The sequence below is a fragment of the Mustelus asterias genome, chromosome 15, assembly GCF_964213995.1.
Source record: "Mustelus asterias chromosome 15, sMusAst1.hap1.1, whole genome shotgun sequence".
In the NCBI taxonomy this organism is placed as follows: Eukaryota; Metazoa; Chordata; class Chondrichthyes; order Carcharhiniformes; family Triakidae; genus Mustelus; species Mustelus asterias.
This window is the reverse complement of record NC_135815.1, coordinates 1693196-1710468: the sequence shown is the minus strand read 5'-3', so window position 1 is coordinate 1710468 and position 17273 is coordinate 1693196. Positions and strand designations below refer to the sequence as shown.

General features: G+C 51.4%; 2 protein-coding genes across 5 annotated transcripts in view; both read left to right on the top strand.

Moving 5' to 3' along the window:
- LOC144504251 (protein-tyrosine kinase 2-beta-like) overlaps window positions 1-9462 on the top strand; it is a 144083-nt gene extending 134621 nt beyond the window's left edge. For all 4 annotated transcript variants that reach the window (XM_078229337.1, XM_078229336.1, XM_078229334.1 and 1 more), the window contains 2 exons: window positions 5227-5307; window positions 8784-9462. In XM_078229337.1, the coding sequence (XP_078085463.1) occupies window positions 5227-5307; window positions 8784-8999 (297 nt within the window). In that variant the 3' untranslated portion in view covers window positions 9000-9462. The remainder of the gene's footprint in view (window positions 1-5226; window positions 5308-8783) is intronic.
- The window catches only part of LOC144504254 (uncharacterized), a 450031-nt gene that overhangs the window by 237270 nt on the left and 195488 nt on the right, over window positions 1-17273 (top strand). The gene's annotated exons all lie outside the window — the stretch shown is intronic.

Genomic DNA, 17273 nt, shown 5'->3' with positions numbered 1-17273 from the left:
GAGTTTGGTTACAGAGAGGAAAATTTTCCCGTTGGCCCAAATTGTGTTTTACGTTGACAGGAAGTTTCATTGCATTTTTCCCTCCACAACACCCCCCACACCCCCTCCGCCCCCCCCCATCCCCCCGCCCTCCTCCCCCGCCCTCCTCCCCCGCCCTCCTCCCCCGCCATCCCCCCGCCCCCGCAGCCTTCCTGCCACCAGTGACATTATGAGAATCACGACATTCAACTTTGGAAACGCCATCAGAATACACTTAGAAATCTTAGAAACCCTATGGCACAGAAAGAGGCCATTCGGCCCATCGAGTCTGCACCGACCACAATCCCACCCAGATCCTACCCCCATATCCCTACATATTTTACCCACTAATCCCTCTAACCTATGCATCCCAGGTCACTAAGGGCAATTTTAGCATGGCCAATCAACCTAACCCGCACATTTTTGGACTGTGGGAGGAAACCGGAGCACCCGGAGGAAACCCACGCAGACACGAGGAGAATGTGCAAACTCCACACAGACAGTGACCCAAGCGGGAATCGAACCCAGGTCCCTGGAGCTGTGAAGCAGCAGTGCTAACCACTGTGCTACCGTGCCACCCAAATTTGAAGCTCATTACCCAGGTACGCAGGCCTCTGCGCCTGACCATCGCCCCACTTCGATTATCTTCGAATTATCTCACTTCGAGAGAGTCATGCTTGTGCGAGGGGTGAGAGGGTCATGCTTGGGCAGGGGGGGAGAGAGTCATGCTTGGGCAGGGGGGGGAGAGAGTCACGCTTGGGCGGGGTGGGGTGAGAGGGTCATGCTTGGACGGGGTGGGGTGAGAGGGTCATGCTTGGGCGGGGTGGTAGGGCAGTACCGGCATTGCCTCCTTCTCTGCAGCAGGATGGCTTAGAAATGGAGTCTAAGGAATGCTTAGACTCAGAGTCTAAGTTGCTGACGAGACAAGATCAATCAGAGCCCACCCCACCAGTGTGACGCCGTGGGACCCAACCACTCAGAGCCGCGATCGCCCCAAAACCAGAAAATCCCACCTGAGGTCAGCAGACCTTGCATCCCCCCCCCCCCCCCCCCCCCTGCTGCACACCCCCCCCCCCCCCGGCCCGCTACGAATCCTGTGGCAGGTAGGAAAGGAAAATTCCCCTCATGTTTTTGGCTGGAATTTTACCGCCCCGCCCACCACGGGAATCGGAGCGGCCGAGGCTCGGACAGTGGGAAGGTCCGTTGACCTCGGGCAGGATTTTACGGTTTCAGGGTGAACGAGGCTGTAACATGCCGTCTTCTTTCTCTATGTTCCTAACAATACTGCGGAGAAATCCATTAGTACACATCGCTTTTCACACCCACTGTCACAGACTGCATCTAAACAGGTACAATCCCACCCATCACATCCAGCTGGGAACGTCCAAGCTTCAGTGAGTTTGGGGGAAATGCAGGATGCAATAGTGTTGTAGTTTGAATGATTCCGAGACTAAAGCTATTAATCCGGTTCAAATCCCTTCCTGGCACTTTGAAATAAAACCAAAGTCTGGCATCAATAAAACTCACCCTGAAATGGCTACACTGCAAAAACCCAACTGCTTCCTGAATGTTCTTCACCCTGCCTGGCCTCGATGTGACTCCAGTTCCACACCACCACAAGACTGTTAGAGTTAGCATTTGTATCAGACTTGCTACAGGAGGATTTGGGATGGACAATAAAAGCTGTTCTGGTGAATCCCGAGAATGAGAATAATTTCACAAATGATTCATTCCGTGGCAATTTGCACATTGTGTTCCAATCAACCCCCGAGGCGCCAGGAATTAACTTTAACAAGTGTGGAGTCTGATTCCATCAGATTGTGAGTTTTTCTGGCTCGATGTTAAAAATATAATTTTCAATCAAACACAATTTTTTTCATTTTTCCTTTCGTTTTATTTGATAGCATATTCCTGTGAAATGCTTTCAGGGACGTTTTATGAACTTGGGAGTGTGAAATTAGGTTGATTGGCCATGCTAAATCGAACCTTGTGTCAGGGGGATTAATAGAACATAGAACATAGAACATTACAGCGCAGAACAGGCCCTTCGGCCCACGATGTTGCACCGACCAGTTAAAAAAAAAACTGTGACCCTCCAACCTAAACCAATTTCTTTTCGTCCATGAACCTATCTACGGATCTCTTAAACGCCCCCAAACTAGGCGCATTTACTACTGATGCTGGCAGGGCATTCCAATCCCTCACCACCCTCTGGGTAAAGAACCTACCCCTGACATCGGTTCTATAACTACCCCCCCTCAATTTAAAGCCATGCCCCCTCGTGCTGGATTTCTCCATCAGAGGAAAAAGGCTATCACTATCCACCCTATCTAAACCTCTAATCATCTTATATGTTTCAATAAGATCCCCTCTTAGCCGCCGCCTTTCCAGCGAAAACAATCCCAAATCCCTCAGCCTCTCCTCATAGGATCTCCCCTCCATACCAGGCAACATCCTGGTAAACCTCCTCTGCACCCTCTCCAAAGCCTCCACATCCTTCCTGTAATGTGGGGACCAGAACTGCACACAGTACTCCAAGTGCGGCCGCACCAGAGTTGTGTACAGTTGCAACATAACGCTACGACTCCTAAATTCAATCCCCCTACCAATAAACGCCAAGACACCATATGCCTTCTTAACAACCTTATCTACTTGATTCCCAACTTTCAGGGATCTATGCACACATACACCTAGATCCCTCTGCTCCTCCACACTATTCAAAGTCCTCCCGTTAGCCCTATACTCAACACATCTGTTATTCCTACCAAAGTGAATTACCTCACACTTCTCCGCATTAAACTCCATCCGCCACCTCTCGGCCCAACTTTGCAACCTGTCTAAGTCTTCCTGCAAACTACGACACCCTTCCTCACTGTCTACCACACCACCGACTTTGGTGTCATCAGCAAATTTGCTAATCCACCCAACTATACCCTCATCCAGATCATTAATAAATATTACAAACAGCAGTGGCCCCAAAACAGATCCCTGAGGTACACCACTTGTAACCGCACTCCATGATGAATATTTACTATCAACCACCACCCTCTGTTTCCTATCCGCTAGCCAATTCCTGATCCAATTTCCTAGATCACCCCCAATCCCATACATCTGCATTTTCTGCAGAAGCCTACCATGGTGAACCTTATCAAACGCCTTACTAAAATCCATATATACCACGTCCACTGCCTTGCCCCCATCCACCTCCTTGGTCACTTTCTCAAAAAACTCAATAAGGTTAGTAAGGCACGACCTACCTGCCACAAAACCATGCTGACTATCACCTATCAATTCATTACTCTCCAAATAACTATAAATCCTATCCCTTATAATTTTTTCCAACATCTTGCCGACAACAGAAGTGAGACTCACCGGTCTATAATTCCCGGGGAAGTCTCTGTTCCCCTTCTTAAACAATGGGACAACATTCGCTAACCTCCAATCTTCTGGTACTATACCAGAGGCCAACGACGACCTGAAGATCAGAGCCAGAGGCTCTGCAATCACTTCTCTTGCCTCCCAGAGAATCCTTGGATAAATCCCATCCGGACCAGGGGATTTATCTATTTTCAGACCCTCCAGAATATCCTGCACATCCTCCTTATCAACTGTAATACTGTCTATTCTACTCCCTTGCAACCCAGTGTCCTCCTCAGCTATATTCATGTCCCCTTGCGTGAACACCGAAGAGAAATATTGGTTCAATGCTTCACCAATCTCCTCCGGTTCCACACATAACTTCCCTCTGCCATCTATAACTGGCCCTAAACTTGCCCTAACCAACCTTCTGTTCTTGACATACCTATAGAACGCCTTAGGATTCTCTTTAACCCTATCCGCCAAAGTCTTCTCACGTCCCCTTTTAGCCCTTCTAAGCTCGCTCTTCAACTCCCTCTTAGCCAATCTAAAGCTTTCTAGTGCACTACCCGAGTGCTCACGTCTCATCCGAACATAAGCCTCCTTTTTCTTTTTAACCAACAAAGAAACTTTTTTGGTGCACCACGGTTCCCTAGCCCTACCAATTCCTCCTTGCCTGACAGGGACATACCTATCACAGACTCGCAGTAGCTGCTCCTTGAAAAAACTCCACATGTCGGACGTTCCCAGTCCCTGTAATCTCCTAGTCCAACCTATGTTTCCTAATTCTCTCCTAATAGCCTCATAATTACCCTTCCCCCAGCTAAAACCACTGGCCCGAGGTTCATGCCTATCCCTTTCCATCACTAAGGTGAACGTAACCGAATTGTGGTCACTATCACCAAAATGCACACCAACTTCCAAGTCTAGCACCTGGTCTGGCTCATTTCCCAGCACCAGATCCAATATAGCCTCACCTCTAGTTGGCCTGTCTACATACTGAGTCAAAAAACCTAGTGGGTAAATACGTGAGGTTACGGGAATCGGGCCTCGGTGAGAGTGTTGTCAGTGCAGACTCGATGGGCCGAATTGCCTCCTTCTGCACTGTAGGGATTCTATGATTCTAGAAGTTGCTATCACATTGGTCACATTATAGAAAACCTTGTTCCCTTATCTCACCAGTGTGGCAGGGGGGGGGGTTAATTTAGCACTTGCCACTGCCAGCTCCCAGCGTAGTCAGTATTTACTCTGTGATCTCCTCAAATTAGCTTCTGAACCGAAGCTTGCATTCTTTGTCGACTGTGGGTTAATCGACTGACTGACCTGATCTTAACTCTATGCTCAGGGATTTATAGACATCATAATCTCCTTCAGACAGGACCACAGTTTAGAATGGCCACATACCTTGTTACAGATGAGGCCATTGGCTCAAATAACCTGTGCTATTGCAGCTCCTTGCATATTTAGGAGTTTGACTGAAAAACCTTTGAGTGCTAAAATACTTAGACAATCTCCGCTGTCTTAGAAAGCAGCCCAGAGCTTCAGAGGCACTGGCCATAACCTTTCCGACTTCCTTAGACTTGACTGGTGCCTGGACGGGAGAATTGCAAACATTACGCCCTTGTTCAGATGAAGCAGTAAAGAAAAGCTCAGCTTAACTTCACAAAAGGGGAAACTTCTGGAAACAATAAACATCACATTTAGCTGCAGTGTTTTGTGACCATAAATAGGAACAAAGTTAATGGCCTTCCTTACAGCAGCTACTGCAACAGGGGTTTTCAGACCAGTTAGTTTGATTTCCACGGTTATTCCACCATGAATGTAACAGCTACAATAATGTCTACATTGCAGACAGTGGGGATGCACCTTCGCAATCTGACTGGGAGTGTGGATGAACTGTTGCCAAAGTTACCAGCAGCATCGCGGACAGAGGTGAGTCACAGAGAATGTTGTTACCAACTGCGACACTCATCCTCTGGATGGCCAAGGTAGCAGATAGATCCTTCCCCGGTACTTAGACATTTCAAATGAGCTTTCGTTTGCGAATATGAGAATGGCTTCATCTGGAACGGAGGCTATTGTAACATCTGCATTGCGCAGAGAATGGGATCATTTCCACAGGAGGAGATTGGAGGTTACTATGATTTTGTAGCTATTACAGAGACTTGGTTGAGAGAAGACAAGGCGGGCAGCTTAATGTTCCAGGCACAAAGAGGGATGTAAAAGGGGTGGGGGAGTTGTGTCACTGATTCGGGAAAACATCACAGCTATACTGCGGGAGGACACCTCGGAGGGCTCATACAGCGAGGCAATATGGGTAGAGCTCAGGAATAGGAAGGGTGCAGTCACTTTGATGGGGTTGTGCTACAGGCCTCCCAACAGCCAGCGGGAGATAGAGGAACAGATATGCAGACAGATGGTGAAGAACTGTAAAAACAACAGGGTTGTTGTGGTGGGTGGTTTTAACTTCCCCTATATTGACTGGGACTCCCTCAGTGCTCAGGGGCTTCGGATGGGGATGTATACATAAGGTTTCGGAAACTGAAGGCAGACAGAGCTCTTGAAGAATATAAAGAAACCAGGAAAGAACTTAAACAAGGAGTTAGGATTTCTCGAGGAATTAAGGGCTATGGGGAGAGAGCGGGTAAATGGAGTTGAAATCAACCATGATTGAATGGTGGAGTGGACTCGATGGGCCGAATGGCCTTACTTCCGCTCCTATGTCTTATGGTCTTATGGTCTTATAGGAAGTAAACAGGGTTAAGCAAAATCCCAAAACATTTTATACGTATATAAGGAGCAAGACGGTAGCTAGGGAAAGGCTAAATCCATTCAAGTACAAAGGAGGGAATTTATGCATGGAATCAGAAAAAGTGGGTGAGGTCCTTAATGAATACTTTGCATCGGTATTCATAAAGGAGAGGGACTTGGTGGATGGTGAGTCCAGAGAGGGTATGTTGATATTCTAGGGAATGTCGATATAAAAAAGGAGGTGCTGGGTGTTTAAAAAGCATTAAGTAGATAAGTCCCCAGGGCCTGATGGGATCTATCCCAGAATACTGAGGGAGGCAAAGGGAGGAAATTGCTGGGGCCTTGACAGAAATCTTTCTATCCTCTTTAGTCACAGGAGAGGTCCCAGAGGATTGAATAGTCAATGTTGTTCCTTATTTTAGGAAGGGCAACAGGGAATATCCAGGAAATTACAGGCCATCAGGGGTAGGGAAATTATTGGAGAGAATTCTTAGGGACAGGATTTACTCACATATGGAAAAATATGGACCTATTAGTCATAGGCTGCATGGCTTTGTGCAGGTGAGGTTGTGTCTCACGAACTTGATCGAGTTTTTCGAGGAAGTGACGAAGATGACTGATGAGGGTAGGGCAGTGGATGTTGTCTACATGGACTTCAGTAAGGCTTTTGACAAGGTCCCTCATGGCAGACTAGTGCAGAAGATGAAGTCACATGGGATCAGCGGAGAGCTGGCAAGGTGGATACAGAACTGGCTCGGTCACAGAAGACAGAGGGTAGCAGTGGAAGGGGACGTTTCCGAATGGAAATCTGTGACCAATGGCGTTCCGCAGGGATCAGTGCTGGGATCCCTCGGTGGTCTGATTGGTATGTTTGCGGACGACACAAAGACTGGGGAGCTGCGGATAATGAAGAGGATCGTCAGAGGATACAGCAGGATATAGATTGGTTGGAGACTTGGACGGAGAAATGGCAGGTGGAATTTAATTCGAACAAATGTGAGGTGATGCATCTTGGAGGTCTAATGCAGGTGGGAAGTATACAGAAAATGGCAGAACCCTTAGAAGCATTAACATACAGAGGGATCTGGGTGTACAGATCCACAGCTCCACATTTTGAGTATTGCATACAATTCTAGCGCCACACTACCAGAAGGATGTGGAGTCTTTGGAGAGGGTACAGAAAAAGTTTACCAGGATGTTGCCTGATTTGGAGGGTATTAGCTATGAGGGGCAAATGAACAAACTTGGTTTGTTTTTCACTCAAATGTCGGAGGCTGAGGGGAAACCTGATAGAAGTTGACAAAATTGTGAGATAGGATGGATAGTCAGAGTCTTTTTCCCAGGGTCGAGATGTCAGTGCATACACAATGCCACGCTGAGAGTTTGATATTGGAGGGAGCGGAGTGTGGATCCCTAGGTGGTCTGATCCTGATGGAGCGAATGAGATCATTCATCCTTTCCTTACACTGTGTGCGGTTGTCAACTGTGCTGACCTCCTGGGCAATGGCCTCCCAGGCCAGAGAAGTTGCTGTGAGTCCAGGAGCCAGCCCGGGTTACAGGACATGCCTGTGTGCCCGCACACCTCGGATCCAGGCCTCCAGGGCCACTTTTTCTGACTCCATGCATAAACTCCCTCCTTTGTCCTTGAGTGGACTTAGCCTTTCCCGAGCTACCCTCTTGCTCCTTATATACGTATAAAATGTCTTGGGATTTTGCTTAACCCTGTTTGCTGTCCTAACCCCTTGTTTAAGTTTTTTCCTGGTTTCTTTATATTCTTCAAGAGCTCTGTCCGCCTTCAGTTTCCAAAACCTTACGTATGCCTCCCCATCCAAGACTCCTGAGTGCGGACATTTTTCTAGAAGCTGCTAGCCTTTTCCTTATGAGGAGACACTAAGTCGGTTAGGGTTATATTCACTGGAGTTTAGAAGAGTGAGAGGGGATCTCATAGAAACTTATAAAATTCTAACAGGGTTAGACAGGGTAGATTCAGAAAGAATCTTCCCGATGGTGGGGGAGTCCAGAACTCGGGGTCGTAGTTTGAGGATAAGGGGTAAACCTTTTAGAACTGAGGTGAGGAGAAATTTCTTCACCCACAGGGTGGTGAATGTGTGGAATTCACTTCCACAGAAAGTAGTTGAGGCTAAAATATTGTGCGATTTCAGGAAGAAATTAGTTAGAGCTCTTGGCTAAAGGGATGTGGGAGGGAAGGGGGGATCAGGATATTAAGTTGATGATCAGTCATGTTCACAATGAATGGCACAGCAGGCTCGAAGGACCGAATGGCCTCCTCCTGCTCCTAATTTCTATGTAACTCTCTCCTCCATTTTGATTTTTGTTCCCCACCCCCTCTCCCCACAATGCCAGTCTGTAACTTGTTCTTGTGTTTAGTTTCCAGAGGGAATTGGCACTTGTTCTGTCAGTAACACATTCTGCTGCGGGTGATGCAGATGAACCAAAGGCCCACAGAGATATCACAAATCCCAGAAGATGTTTAACTGCGCACGTTCACACTCTGTGAAGAAATGACCGCAGTATTTGTGGATTTTGGAATGTCTAGGAATTCTTAGTGAAGTTGTGGAAATGTCACAATATTTCCAAATTCCTGTTTTTTGCTGAAATGATTCAAGACCAGGATTTTTGCTTTGTGTATTTGGCAGATTGAAGGGACACAGAGGCTGCTGAATAAGGACCTGGCCGAGCTGATAAACAAGATGAAACTGGCCCAGCAGAATTCGGTGACCTCCCTGAGTGAGGAGTGTAAGAAGCAGATGTTAACAGCTGCCCACACTCTGGCAGTGGACTCCAAAAACCTGCTGGACGCTGTGGACCAGGCCAGGGTGCGGGTGGGTGAAGCCAAACCAGTCCCAAACTGATGGCCAATTAACCAACTCATCCACTGGCAGTGTGAGGCTGGAGAGACACAGTCACTCACCAGGACAAACAGAAGTGCAGGAATGGGGAAGGGATTCTATCCGGGGTGAGGGCATTGTTAAATTAAACTGCTCACCGTATTCATGGGGACAGGAAGACACTTTTGTTTGGAAGGGGTGGAGGGGCTCTCCATTAATCCAGGAATTCCATGGAAAAGTCAAAAGAATTATGCATCTCAGGCAGATTTATACAACGTGGTGTTAACTGAATTAATCCTTGGCGGAGAATAGTTAGTAAATTCATAACTCTGAGGAACAAACAAAGTCTAGCTTGAAATGCAGAATTAAAGACGGAATGAGGAAATCTCGAGATTGTAAGTAAGATGTGAACAAATCTTGTATTCATTTTGATCAATGTTACGATATCCATCTGTAAATACAACACTGTGTTGGATATTGATATGGATGATGGAATGGTCTGAGTATTGACTAAATGTAAAATAGTTCAAGTTTCACATCCACACTTCTGCTCACATTGAGATTCAAAAAAATCTTGCGTGTGGTTGGATGTTGGGTGATTTAAGATTAATCTTCGTATAATCTCATTCATGGCCTTCAGGAGTTGAGTAAGAAGTCACTGCCAAATTACCCGGAGGAACATAATCATTCTTCCTGTAAATGGGTGATTGTGAAATATTGTATTTATGGTTGTAAGAAAATGCGAGATTTGGGAATGTTACTGATCATAGAATAGAAATCATAGAAACCCTACAGTGCAGAAGGAGGCCATTCGGCCCATCGAGTCTGCACCGACCACAATCCCATCCAGGCCCTACCCCCACATATTTTACCCACTAATCCCTCTAACCTACGCATCCCAGGACTCTAAGGGGCAATTTTTTTTTAAAACCTGGCCAATTAACCTAACTCGCACATCTTTGGACTGTGGGAGGAAACCGGAGCACCCGGAGGAAACCCATGTTGGGATAGAACATAGAACAGTACAGCACAGGAACAGGCCCTTTGGCCCTCCAAGCCCCTGCCGCTCCCTGGTCCAAACTAGACCATTCTTTTGTATCCCTCCATTCCCACTCCGTTCAAATGGCTATCTAGATTAGTCTTAAACGTTCCCAGTGTGTCTGCCTCCACCACCTTGCCTGGCAGCGCATTCCAGACCCCCACCACCCTCTGTGTAAAATACGTCCTTCTGATATCTGTGTTAAACCTCCCCCCCCCTTCACCTTGAACCTATGACCCCCCGTGAACGTCACCACCGACCTGGGGAAAAGCTTCCCACCGTTCACCCTATCTATGCCTTTCATAATTTTATACACCTCTATTAAGTCTCCCCTCATCCTCCGTCTTTCCAGGGAGAACAACCCCAGTTTACCCAATCTCTCCTCATAACTAAGCCCCTCCATACCAGGCAACATCCTGGTAAACCTCCTCTGTACTCTCTCCAAAGCCTCCACGTCCTTCTGGTAGTGTGGCGACCAGAACTGGACGCAGTATTCCAAATGCGGCCGAACCAACGTTCTATACATCTGCAACATCAGACCCCAACTTTTATACTCTATGCCCCGTCCTATAAAGGCAAGCATGCCATGTGCCTTCTTCACCACCTTCTCCACCTGTGATGTCACCTTCAAGGATCTGTGGACTTGCACACCCAGGTCCCTCTGCGTATCTACACCCTTTACGGTTCTGCCATTTATCGTGTAGCTCCTCCCTTCATTATTTCTACCAAAATGCATCACTTCGCATTTATCAGGATTGAACTCCATCTGCCATTTCTTTGCCCAAATTTCCAGCCTATCTATATCCTTCTGTAGCCTCTGACAATGTTCCTCACTATCTGCAAGTCCTGCTAATTTTGTGTCGTCCGCAAACTTACTGATCACCCCAGTTACACCTTCTTCCAGATCGTTTATATAAATCACAAACATAGAACATAGAACATAGAACATTACAGCGCAGAACAGGCCCTTCGGCCCACGATGTTGCACCGACCAGTTAAAAAAAAACTGTGACCCTCCAACCTAAACCAATTTCTTTTCGTCCATGAACCTATCTACGGATCTCTTAAACGCCCCCAAACTAGGCGCATTTACAACTGATGCTGGCAGGGCATTCCAATCCCTCACCACCCTCTGGGTAAAGAACCTACCCCTGACATCGGTTCTATAACTACCCCCCCTCAATTTAAAGCCATGCCCCCTCGTGCTGGATTTCTCCATCAGAGGAAAAAGGCTATCACTATCCACCCTATCTAAACCTCTAATCATCTTATATGTTTCAATAAGATCCCCTCTTAGCCGCCGCCTTTCCAGCGAAAACAATCCCAAATCCCTCAGCCTCTCCTCATAGGATCTCCCCTCCATACCAGGCAACATCCTGGTAAACCTCCTCTGCACCCTCTCCAAAGCCTCCACATCCTTCCTGTAATGTGGGGACCAGAACTGCACACAGTACTCCAGAGGTCCCAATACAGAGCCCTGCGGAACACCACTAGTCACAGGCCTCCAGCCGGAAAAAGACCCTTCCACTACCACCCTCTGTCTTCTGTGACCAAGCCAGTTCTCCACCCATCTAGCTACCTCCCCCTTTATCCCATGAGATCCAGGGGGAGGTGGCTGGATGGGTGGAGAACTAGTTTCAAGTTTCACCTTTGCTGCTCTCTGCAAACCACCCGTGATCCATGAGAGTAGCTCGGGGTCAATGCCCTGTCTCAATTTTCAATACTCAAGATGCTGCCTCCTTTGTATTGCACAACTGATATCAAGAATCCAGTGGAATGGGGATCAGTTCCCCCCCACCCCGTCTATTATACAATTAATGAACCATTTCACTTGGTTGCTGATTTGTATGTGACCTTTCTAGAGCGTTAACCAGGCTCCTATTGCTGTCAGCTTTTGCTTATACTGTATCCGTCAGCAATGCTCTCCATCTCTCATCACATTGACCTCCCATTAGTTTGGCCTGACTCTGTTTTGTTCATTAGCCCTATGGAATGTGCCGGATTGTTGTATTGTGGGGAAGAATGTTCACATCCTCCCCCCACCCCCCACACGCCTGCCAAAGGTGTCAGGATCAGAAGGAAGTGAGGCCCAAAGGGGCCCAAAGGTAACAGCAGTGCCAGGCATGCCAGTTTCTTGAGATTGTTCCCAGCGCTGGCCACTTTGGGGCAGGCACATTCTGAGTCCAGCAAGACTGACTTTTTGGGCAGGGATTGAACCCATAACCTTCACATCGTTAGCAGACACTCCAACTATCTGAACTAACCAGCCACCGGCCTCCAGCAAGACTCTCCCTCACTGTGGCTAACGAATGTGGCTCAGTCAGAGCCCAGTTAACCGCAGCTGGAGGAAGCTGGGTGGGGTTTTCCAGTCAGTGCAGTTTCCCGATGCTGGGGGAGATTGGTGGGCAGTGTGGGCACCCAATGGCGGCTGGTGGGGGGCTGGGGGATGCTGGAGCTGGCCTACGGGTCTTCCCTGTGTGCCTGCAGCCATGTTGAAGCACTCTCTGTGTTAGTTAGCCTTTACTGCAGGAAGGCCTCTGATTGGTCCTCTTTGAAAACCCATCTCCAGCCTTTGATTGGACATGAAACTTGTCTCCATGTCAGTAAAAGAGATGCCTCTGGCAAAATCCCAATGAGTGAATATTTCCCTGTCCTGGAAAGTCCAGGAATGTCCTGCTTCCTGCTTCCCAAAGTGAACACTCAGGTCCAGAGTCCATGTTATCTGACCTGGGACAGTTTGTGTCCTTTTATCCTCCTGTGACATGTTTAAGAATATGGAATTGTGATCCTGGCGCTGTCAGATGGTGCTTTGGAATGTGTTACACTTGATCCTGATGGAAGGCCTTAACCGATTGGTTAAGGCAGAGCCTGAAAAACTCAACTCAACCAGCTACCGGTCAGTGATGAACCTGGATAAAGAGGCTGAGAATCGCCAAGAGATTTGCTCAGAAACTGCTGAATCTGCCAGGAAAACATCAGAGATACATTGACACCAGAACACGGCAACTTCCCACTGCTCCCTGCTGCACAGAAGTAGAGAGAGGTTAGTTTTCTTGTGCATTAACCAGGTTACTCACGGTCGATGTCTCACTCGGATAATCTTTATCAGATCCCTTAGAGTTTGTTTCATTTTGGATTAAACATAATGATTTGGGATTTAATATTCTGACTGTGTTATAAAGCTGAGAGATTGGGAGTTGGCCTGTGTGACACCTGGAGCCCCGGGAAGCTGTTTTAGCTCATTATCCTTGGTCATATAGCTGTCAGTGCCTCAGGTCAATGAGTTACACAGTGTAGGTGTGAGTGTAATCCATAATAAATGATCGAGAAGCTTGTGAAAGACAAAAACAGAACCCCGACCTTGCCTGTGAAACCTGCCCGGAGGGTTTGCAGCAGTGTAAGGGAGGAGTATTTCATTTGACTTCCTTCTCCAGGTGCCATGTTCAAGAGGGAATTGGTAACTGTGGGCTTCCATTGGATTGGTCCATGACTGTGCTTGGCACAGTACTGCAGTGGTTTGCTGTTACCCTCTGCAGGATGGCTTCCTGCTCTCACCACCTGCCGTCGGGCCTATCCGAAGGATTTACAGATTGATCATCAGCCTGTCTGGCCCCGTTCAGAAGACAAATTCCATTACTGGCAAGTCCTGAAGTCAGACTGGAACCAGGAGCCCCTGGCCCAGAGGTAGAGACACTCCACAATGCTCCATTTTCCTGCCAGCTGCCACTTTTCCTAATAACATTGGTGGGACGTGTGCCCAGGGGAGCTGGTCTCACTGGGTGTGGGTGCTGGATGGTGTACATGGAGAACAAGGTGTGCTGGGGGAATGGTGACCAGTGACAGTGACCAGTAAAGGGCTGCTTTTACCGCGTGGCTACTCGTCACTGCTCTCTCTGCCGCAAACCCTCCAGGGACCATTGGAGTTCTTCACAAAGCAAACATTTGCAATTCTAAAGCCCCTTTCACAGGCTTGAGATGTCTCAACGTGCTTCACAGCCAATGAAATCTTTTCGAAATGCAGGCACGAGGGCACACAGCAGTCAGTCTGGGCAATTTGCCCCAGAACCTGTCTGCTGGGATAAATATCAACCAAACCCCGACTTACTTCAAAGTGTTTTAGGAGCCTTATTACATACCTGAGGTCAGAAGAGATCTCCGTTTAATGTCTCATCTGAAAGACAGCACTGTTGACAACGCAGCACTCCCTCAGCGCAGCACTCCCTCAGCACTGCACTCCCTCAGCACCGCACTCCCTCAGTACCGCACTCCCTCAGCGCAGCACTCCCTCAGCACCGCACTCCCTCAGCACCGCACTCTCTCAGCACCGCACTCCCTCAGTACCGCACTCCCTCAGCGCAGCACTCCCTCAGCACCGCACTCCCTCAGCACCGCACTCTCTCAGCACCGCACTCCCTCAGTACCGCACTCCCTCAGCACCGCACTCCCTCAGCACCGCACTCCCTCAGCACCGCACTCTCTCAGCACCGCACTCCCTCAGTACCGCACTCCCTCAGCGCAGCACTCCCTCAGCACCGCACTCCCTCAGCACCGCACTCTCTCAGCACCGCACTCCCTCAGTACCGCACTCCCTCAGCACCGCACTCCCTCAGCGCAGCACTCCCTCAGCACCGCACTCCCTCAGCACCGCACTCCCTCAGCACCGCACTCCCTCAGTACCGCACTCCCTCAGCGCAGCACTCCCTCAGCGCAGCACTCCCTCAGCGCAGCACTCCCTCAGCGCAGCACTCCCTCAGCACCGCACTCCCTCAGCACAGCACTCCCTCAGTACCGCACTCCCTCAGTACCGCACTCCCTCTGTACCGCACTCCCTCCGTACCGCACTCCCTCAGTACCGCACTCCCTCCGTACCGCACTCCCTCCGTACCGCACTCCCTCCGTACCGCACTCCCTCCGTACCGCACTCCCTCTGTACCGCACTCCCTCCGTACCGCACTCCCTCCGTACCGCACTCCCTCCGTACCGCACTCCCTCAGTACCGCACTCCCTCAGTACCGCACTCCCTCAGTGCCGCACTCCCTCAGCGCCGCACTCCTTCAGTACCGCACTCCCTCAGCACCGCACTCCCTCAGCACCGCACTTCCTCCGTACCGCACTCCCTCCGTACCGCACTTCCTCCGTACCGCACTCCCTCCGTACCGCACTCCCTCAGCACCGCACTCCCTCAGTACCGCACTCCCTCCGTACCGCACTCCCTCCGTACCGCACTCCCTCCGTACCGCACTCCCTCCGTACCGCACTCCCTCTGTACCGCACTCCCTCCGTACCGCACTCCCTCCGTACCGCACTCCCTCCGTACCGCACTCCCTCAGTACCGCACTCCCTCAGTACCGCACTCCCTCAGTGCCGCACTCCCTCAGCGCCGCACTCCTTCAGTACCGCACTCCCTCAGCACCGCACTCCCTCAGCACCGCACTTCCTCCGTACCGCACTCCCTCCGTACCGCACTTCCTCCGTACCGCACTCCCTCCGTACCGCACTCCCTCAGCACCGCACTCCCTCAGCACCGCACTCCCTCAGCACCGTACTCCCTCAGCACCGCACTCCCTCAGCACCGCACTCCCTCAGTACCGCACTCCCTCAGTACCGCACTCCCTCAGTACCGCACTCCCTCAGTACCGCACTCCCTCAGTACCGCACTCCCTCAGTACCGCACCCCCTCAGTACCGCACTCCCTCAGTACCGCACTCCCTCAACGCAGCACTCACTCAGTACTGCACTCGCTCGGTGCAACGCTCCCTCGGTGCAACGCTCCCTCGGTGCAACGCTCCCTCGGTACTGCACTCGCTCGGTGCAGCACTCCCTCGGTGCAACGCTCCCTCGGTGCGGCGCTCCCTCGGTGCGGCGCTCCCTCGGTGCGGCGCTCCCTCGGTGCTGCGCTCCCTCTGTGCGGCGCTCCCTCGGTGCGGCGCTCCCTCGGTGACGCACTCCTTCGGTGCAGCACTACCTCAGCACCGCACTCCCGCGGTACCGCACTCCCCCGGTACCGCACTCCCTCGGTGCAGGGCTCCCCCGGTACCACACTCCCCTGGTACCGCACTCCCTCAGTGCAGCACTCCCCCGGTACCGCACTCCCTCGGTGCAGCACTCCCCCGGTACCACACTCCCTCGGTGCAGCACTCCCCCGGTACCACACTCCCCCGGTACCGCACTCCCTCGGTGCAGCACTCCCCCGGTACCACACTCCCCCGGTACCGCACTCCCTCGGTGCAGCACTCCCCCGGTACCGCACTCCCCCGGTACCGCACTCCCTCAGTGCAGCGCTCCCCCGGTACCACACTCCCCCGGTACCGCACTCCCTCGGTGCAGCGCTCCCCCGGTACCGCACTCCCCCGGTACCGCACTCCCTCGGTGCAGCGCTCCCATGTTGCAGCACTCCCCTCGGCGCGGCGCTTCCTCGGCGCGGCGCTTCCTCGGCGCGGCGCTCCCTCGGCGCGGCGCTCCCTCAGTGTGGCGTCCCCTCAATGTGGCGTTCCCTTAGTGCGGCACTCCCTCAGTACAGCGCTCCCTCAGTACTGCGCTCCCTCTGTGCGGCGCTCCCTCGGTGCGGCGCTCCCTCGGTGACGCACTCCTTCGGTGCAGCACTACCTCAGCACCGCACTCCCGCGGTACCGCACTCCCCCGGTACCGCACTCCCTCGGTGCAGGGCTCCCCCGGTACCACACTCCCCTGGTACCGCACTCCCTCAGTGCAGCACTCCCCCGGTACCGCACTCCCTCGGTGCAGCACTCCCCCTGTACCACACTCCCCCGGTACCGCACTCCCTCGGTGCAGCACTCCCCCGGTACCGCACTCCCCCGGTACCGCACTCCCTCAGTGCAGCGCTCCCCCGGTACCACACTCCCCCGGTACCGCACACCCTTGGTGCAGCGCTCCCTCGGTACCGCACTCCCCCGGTACCGCACTCCCTCGGTGCAGCGCTCCCATGTTGCAGCACTCCCCTCGGCGCGGCGCTCCCTCGGTGCGGCGCTCCCTCGGTGCGGCGCTCCCTCGGTGCGGCGCTCCCTTGGTGCGGCGCTCCCTCGATATTGCACTCCATCAGTGCCGCACTCCATTGGTGCAGCACTCTCTCAATATTACACTCCCTCGGTGCTGCACTCCCTCGCTGCGGCGCTTCCTCGGTGTGGCGCTTCCTCGGTGCTGCGCTCCCTCGGTGCAGTGCTCCCTCGGTGCGGCGCTTCCTCGGTGCTGCACTCCCTCGGTGCTGCGCTTCCTCGGTGCTGCGCTTCCTCGGTGCTGCG